Raw genomic sequence first — 7714 nt, 5'->3', positions numbered from 1 at the left:
TTGTAATCTGCAGCAGAGTATCCGTATTATCAAATATCCTTTACCACAATCTTTTGCCCCTTTCTGTCTGAAAGCAGGCGTGCTTAACCCACATCTCATGTAGGACGTGAGCAGACAAGAGCAAGGCTTTGGGAATATGACAGACTGCCACAAAGAAAATCTCATATATCGTCTTCTGGTGAGAGCTTACCTTACAAGATACAACATGTTTGCAGACTTCTAAATTTTACTTATAAATATTTAGGATTAAATCCTGGTTTCACTGGTCTCTCAGTGAGATTTTTACCAATGACTTAGTAACAGTCGTATTTCAAGCTGCAGGGATATGAGTTACAGATGGAATTATGCTTTTAAAATGGTATTTTTGACTGTTTCTTAAGATCTCCATATACATCACACTGTCCTTAGAATACAATCCTGATAGTTTATATGAGAACACCATCCACAACAGTTTAAACCCAACAGTTTTAAACATCCGAATATTATTTTCAGTGAAAGGAACAGATCTGTTTTAAACAGCACGCTTTAGCAACACTCACGATGAGTTCAAGGAAAAGCCAAATCCTCCATCTTGAAATTCTGACATGAAATTGGTTCAAGATTTAGCAACTGCTATATCTTAGTCTTTTGCTTTGTTATTAGTTTTCCAGTATTTTTTTCCTCATCTAGATTACCCTCTATTATTTAGTTATAACTTCCTCCATAATTGCAATCAATGAATAGTAATCACTTAATAAACATATCCTGACAGGTCTATTTTTGCACTGGGAAAAGATTCATTTTCTTTATCATCACTCCAGTAAGCAATTTTTCTTCTCACCTGAAGCAGCAAAGTGAAATGTAGTGCCTGGTGTAGAGTTCTGCTCTGCTACGTACAGCATTTAAGCGAGACCAGACACCACTCCTTTCATTTTTGTATTATTTGGATATAGATTTATGAAAATCTGTGTAACTTGGAATTTGCATTCACTGATTTTTATACGTATTTCTATTGCTGCACATAGGTAAAAGCTGCTTTGCACAAACAGCTTGTTAACACTGAGCTAATAGTGGCGTTCTAGGAGACTTTTCAGAGTGTTTTTCTTAAAATGCAGGAGGTAATGCAGAGAGAAACTGCATTTTTGGTTTTTTTTTTTGAGCTTAGATACTCAACATCAAAATGCCAAAGAGTGTGCATTCTGTCAACTATCTACAAAGGCGTAATTTGATATTAAATAGAATAAAATATCCTGAATGCACTTGGATACCTGCAGGTTGCTATAATGATTTCTTTTCCATTGCCATGTGAATATAGCACATGAAACTGGTAAAGATACACAAGCAAAAGAAAATGTATTTCGGTTTGTGTAGAGGAACCTGTTTTTTTTCCCCACAAATTAGATCAATTTGTTCTAAGTGGGCTTGGCCTAAAGTCACTGGAATCAAAGCAAGTTTTTCTACTGACTTCAAGAGATTTCAGACTAGGTGTAGCAATAAATGGAAATTCAGAGTAAATAAACTCTCCTAAGGGATTCACATTTTTCTGCTTGAAGTCCATATGGAGAAATTCTCAAATGTCTTGTGAGGTAAGCCTGGCCATTCATTGCTCCTGAAGACCTAATATGGGTATTCAAAAATTCAATCTATGAACAGGGAAGGGAGAGATTCAACCTCTGCTCATACGGTATTTTACTCTGGTCTGGCGTGGCTTTGCCTTAGCGCAAACAGACTGTGCAGTTTGCCAGGTACCTTCCAAACAGGACTAAAATGATGACTTTGGATTAAAAAAATAAAATAAAATGAAATAATTTTTAAAAAAAATTAAAAATCAAGGTTTGAATACATTAAATTTGCATTCCTGAATATTATCTTTTTAGGTGGACACTCCTCAGTGAGTAATTCTGACATTAAATGGTCTGTCAACCTTTCAGTTGAAAGCTAAACCATAAAGGGAGTACTCTAAATTAAAATGACTTTCTGCAAAATTTAAGTACACTTAAGTTTTTCACACCAATGTTTAAAACTTCTTGAGCAACTCATCCTTGTTCCAAAGTATCAATTCACTCTAAGGACAAATTTTCCAGTGGTAACTTCTAGCATTTTTTGTACAAATACTGACAAAAATTAGTTTTACCACCCTTATCCTCCAAACTCACTCACACTCTGTTTCAGCCCCACATAACATGAACCAGTAGGATCAAGCTGAGCTGTCCCTCTGAACTGAATTCCATTTCTGGCATCATGCTTTCTGCTTTTGTAAATGGCCTCACAATCAGGCCTCACAATATGAGCATATGAAAATTCTTAATAATACAGGCCTGTCAAAGAATATATATCTGTCTACATGCAACAGGCAACTTATGACTGCATAAATTTAAATGTACAATAACTAGAAGGGCAAACTTAAATTTTTTGCCATGGTCTCATCTTTGCCGCAGGCAGACTCATATTAACTTTCAAGGAAATCCTTCTAATACATACCAAACAAAAAAAGCTTATGCATATTTTAAACACTTCAGCAGTATCACCCTTTCTCTGAAAAGAAGAATTGATTATATATATGAATAATAGGGAGAATATTTATTTCACAGCTCTGAAAATTAGACTAAAAATCTCACTTCAGAGTTCACTAGTTCAGCTTGTAGTTTTCAGAATTCTTTTAAGATCTCAGTAAAAGGCATCTTTTTGTGTGCACAGTAATGAAGACTTTAAATACACTAATTACCTCTAAACATAGGCATATTACTAATAGATTATAAAGAAAAACAAATTTTGCGCAAAGCAGCAACTTTTAAAATAAGCAATTATTACACAATTTAATGCAAAAAAAAATTATATACTAGGCATTTTGTAAAGGTCTGGGAAGTACTTAATATGAGAACAAAATGCCTGGATTAATCTAGCAGAGATATGTTGATATGATGGAAGTCAGAAAGCAATTGTGAAAAAACACTCTGCATCTATACTGGTGACAAAGTGTTTAGTCATAAAAGCTTTGATTTAAATCGTATTAGCGTAGTGTGGTGGAAGCATGCAGCACCACAACATCAAAGGATATACCCCAAAAATATGTATCTTTTTTTTTTTTTCTCTCTCCAATAAGAGTGTACTTCGAGTTTCCAACTCGTGTAACAGAAATCACAGGGGAATGAAAAAGAAAAACAGCTTGAGGGATGCAGGAATCTCACCATACTTTTAAGTAAAGAAATAACAATTCACTTGTAATAGGACTGTCCCATTAGGGTCCCCGACTGCCACGAAAATCTCAATTGACCTAATCCTTTTCTTGGTTAAATTTACCGCTTTAAGATAATTAAAACAGTATCACCTTGGATTTGGACTCACTAGGTTTCTTTTAAGGCATACCTCATAGTCCTCCAAAAATTTTTTGGAGAAAAATATACTCGTCTGAATCTCACATTGTCTCAGCAGTTGGATGCTCTTGTTCCGGATAATTTTGCTCAGACTTCTCAGAAGAGACGTGATCACTCAGAATTTCCCATTTTTTATTACAGCATAGGTAAAATAACAATTTTTCCCTTTGTATTCAGTAACTTTACAAAATAATCCAAATATACTACCTGACTGCTTGTAGAGATAAAATAACGAACTTCATTTAGGAACAATTAATTCCTCTTCAGAATAAATTTTCATGGTAAAGCATGGTAATTGAGAGGATAGAACATCATTGCTTTGTGTAAGTATAACCTTTTTGAACTTCCCAGGCTGACACATCACAGCTGAGATGCAATCGTGTTAGTCACGGCACTCTGCGTGATGCCAATGCTGTACTGAGCAGCACGCTATTAGGAAAGGGTACAGCAGCATGCTGCATTACCGACAGGGCCCTCACATGCTGGGATTGTCTATATGCAAACACCATGCCCACTGCCACAGCACAACACAGGAGAATGCCAGGGAGCTATTTCTGTAACGCCGGGAACACTTATTCCTCCACAACTTGACCCCTGCTCTGTGTGGTGATGGTGCTGATGTGTTTCAGATGTGATGTATAATAGCAGGAGAGCAGTGATGCATCAGACCAGGAAATTAAAAAAGATGCCATTCACACAAAGGAATGTTTAGTTAAGTTTGAAAATCTTGGCTCAGATGATACCGTGATGGACCATTTGTTACATCTTTACTTACTAATGTTCATTTGCTGTGGAATTTGTTGTTGTTTTTTCTCCTCTACAAATCAGTTTCTTACCGATTTTAAATGATTCCAAGAGCTCATCTGCATTTCACCCAACACATTTGGAGTCAGACATAATATTTGAAAGCACTAGGGTCCTTAAAGGAACAGCCTATTACAATACACAACAGTAACTATGTTTCTACGATTTATGAAAAGAAAGCAATATGTGCCTGTTTCGGTGCCTGTCGTTTGCCTACCAATGGTGCAGTGCTCCCCATTCCAGCCCTCTCTGCATTCACATTTCCCATCTTTACAAGTTCCGTGCTCCGTACAACGGGGATGACACACACGCTGGTCACACGCCACTCCTGTCCACCCTTCTTCACAGCGACATGCTCCGCCAATGCACACCCCGTGAGTGCCACAGTCTACAGAGCACACTTCTAAGAGAAGAAAAGAATAAAGATAATAGCTAGCTTATGTCAGTGGCAGTGGGGCAGAAGCAGCAACCTAGCCACGAAGGGAAAAGTCAGTAGAACAGGTATGCTTTTGCTGAAAACTGTATGCTGTCAAAAGCTGGCCTGTTCATATTCAGATCAAAACCAGCATTTAACTTTTGCTTAAAACCAAACTGAATTATATTAGAAGTAATTTTAAAAAATCTGCTAATGTATGCTGGACAAACTGCTGTAGAGCTGTGTCCTCTATTCAGATACAAACAGGTTTCAGAGGTAGCTTCCTCAACGCCTGTCGGCAGTGCAGAAGGGGAGCACATAGCTCTGTTTTACTTAAACCTGGACCTCTGGTGATTTTGATACAGACACTGATTTGCTCAGAATGAGACTGAAACTCACCTAAAACTCATTCAGCAGAAAATGGTGACAATTCAGCGTCACTTAGACTCTAGGAGTGACAGGTAAAAGACACTTTCAAGGGAGAGGTTTTGGAATCCTACTACTAACATGGTCAGTTACCTGGTGTCTTACTCCAAAAATTCTTCTACTGCTCTCTGCCAGCTGAAGTTGTAGAACAGCAAACAGAGAGGTCTTTTGCCTCATGCATCATCAAAGAAAGTGACAGTGAAACTCTCATTCATGATTTTTTCTGGCTGCTGATGCATGAAGCAGAAAAAAAACACATCTTGATATTCATTTCACTGGTGGGGTATTCTAAGTCATTAATCTTAAGAAATAACTGAATAAAGTGTGAAAACTGTAAATATTTTTTTGAGAGACTTACTTATGGCCTACAGCTCTGTCTCAAGGTTCAGCTTACAACATAAATGCAAAATTCCCAGTGTTTTTTCCCCACAAATAGAACATTTGCTGTCTTGTCAAAACTGTTTTTTTCTTTTTAGCTCCTTCTGTTAGAATAATCAAGTTTTACAACTGTAGCTTTGGAGAGGATGAAATATTTTAGCCTACACTTTTGTGCCTGCTTTTTAGTGTCTCTTGCTCTAAAACTATTTTTTAAAATATTCCATGTACAACTGAAAAGGGAAAAATAGCCTTTATTTGAAAAGAGATTTTTCTGTTTTGTGATGTTTTTCACAAATGAGTAGCATTTTGATGTGCAGTAAAGCAAACCCCAAAAACGTAGTGTTTTCCATTCCTCAAGTGTTATAAACATATTTATAAATTATGGAAGTTTTCATTTACAGTTGGGAAACAGATGTGAAGCACTTAAGTAACTTTTTCAGTCCAAATGAGGGTCAGTGTTAGAATGAAATACAAACTCCTAACCTGCATCCCCTTCGCCCCCCCAGCTGACAGTCCCAAATTAAGAATGTCACAAAAAATAGTATCTAAGATACATACACACTTCTTCCCAACATAACTAAACAGGACCAAACATGTTCCAAAGACAATTTTCTAAATTATTTGCATTTCAAACTTGCCATAGATATTAAACATTTTAACAAAATAGGAACATTATTGCAAAATCAGGAAAAAATATTTTTCTTACCGACGGAGCAGTCGGGACCCATCCAGTTGGGATCACAGCTACAAAGACCTGTGTCAGACAGGTAGGTACCGTGCCCACTACACTGGTCTGGACACTGGGCTCTGGGGAGCTCACAATTTATTCCACCCCAACCCGGGCTGCAGAGACATTCTCCATTCACACAGACTCCGTGGTTGGAGCACGTTGGATCTAAGCAATCAACTACAGAAGAAAACAACGTAGAGAAAGGTCAGTTCACATAATATGATGTTTGGAAAACATGTAGATGCATGCTCTGAAAAGTTTATATCGCTGGGATAAATAAAGCAAACTGATGTAGTTCTTCAAGTCATATTAACATCTGGTCTGAGAATGGGAAAGTGCAAAGTAATTTGTATTTTACATTAGCTCCAAATAAAACAGGGTGTGACTGAACAATGAAAGCTTACGGCAGGGCGGGGTCCTAGATAGGAATGCTGTAGTGAAGAAGCACAAAAGCTTAAAAATACAACTTAAATATATATAGTAAGAGTTCCACATGTAAGCCTTCACCTGGGGACATTTCTTCTGAAATACACTGAAGTTCCAATGACTGATGTACTATATTTAAATAACAACAAAAAAAAAACAATCCCCAAAAAAACCACAAAACACCTGAATAAATTGCACTTTTAAAAAGATATTTTTCTTTGAAGTATGTTCATCAATACTGCTATTATTACTATTGAAATGCTAGAGCATTGTGAGAATAACATTATGATATCCACTTTAAGTACCTAGAAGTCAAAATATCAGTGACTTTCAGCTTCATTTAGACTCCTAAATTATTCAGGCACTTCTGAACATTTGATTCGTGGTCCATTAGTAGCTGAGCTGTGAAATTGAGAGTCCTAGTTACTTCAATCCATATTCTAACCAGCAGATAATTCCTCTTAAAGAAATAAAGAAAAACAGATATAGATATGGATTTCATCTTTTCTCAATCCAGAAACAACAGAATAAGAAAGTGAAAATAATTATGATGGAAAATCATCCAATGAAATTTAAGTTGCTATTTCAATCCTGATAAATAAAGGAATGTTACGAGCTGTCTTTCAAATAAACTCTGTCAGTCACGTTATGGTTTTCCAAATTTTTATCTTATATCATGAATTTGTGTAAGTATACTACACTCTACTGCAAATACCAACATACAGGCTTTACCAACTGCTTTTTGCTGTGGAATTGAGGGCCAAGGTCAAATTCATGTCCTAAATAAAATGAATTCATCTCATGACTGGTATATATTAGCTCACAAAAGAAGGACCAAGAATGATTGGCATTCTCTCTTGCAGCTCTAGGAAGATCTGAGTTCATAATGAAAGTGATTTATCCCTCATCTTTTCCAAATTGATCCTTCTAAATTAAGGCAGAGACATTTTCACTCTACCTTATGTGAACAATACTTGATCTTTCAAATCTCAACTTTTCTATAAACAGAGAGTCTTGTCAAATTATTTTATGTAGTTGCAGAACATTTAAAGTAAGTATACAGATTAGATACAACACAGAGGATTGAGGCAGGCATATTTAGAGATGCAATAACATGAGTTATCAGAATAGTTTTGATTTTAATTCAGATTACCGTAGTACAGGAATAAATTATATTATTTA

The 7714-nt window shown here is 36.2% G+C and overlaps 1 protein-coding gene across 1 annotated transcript; it reads right to left on the bottom strand.

The window, feature by feature from the left end:
- Positions 1–4374: 4374 nt before the first annotated feature.
- On the bottom strand, positions 4375–6283 carry LOC104078371 (teneurin-2-like; the record flags this gene model as incomplete). The annotated part of the gene is made up of 2 exons (XM_009579984.1): positions 4375–4560; positions 6083–6283. Coding segments are annotated over 2 exons (387 nt in total), but the record flags the coding sequence as incomplete, so codon positions are not given.
- Between the last annotated feature and the right edge of the window lie 1431 nt (positions 6284–7714).

This window comes from Fulmarus glacialis, unplaced genomic scaffold (assembly GCF_000690835.1).
Source record: "Fulmarus glacialis isolate BGI_N327 unplaced genomic scaffold, ASM69083v1 scaffold43246, whole genome shotgun sequence".
NCBI lineage: Eukaryota > Metazoa > Chordata > Aves > Procellariiformes > Procellariidae > Fulmarus > Fulmarus glacialis.
Note: the sequence above shows the minus strand (reverse complement) of the source record. Positions and strands in the feature narration are given on the sequence as shown.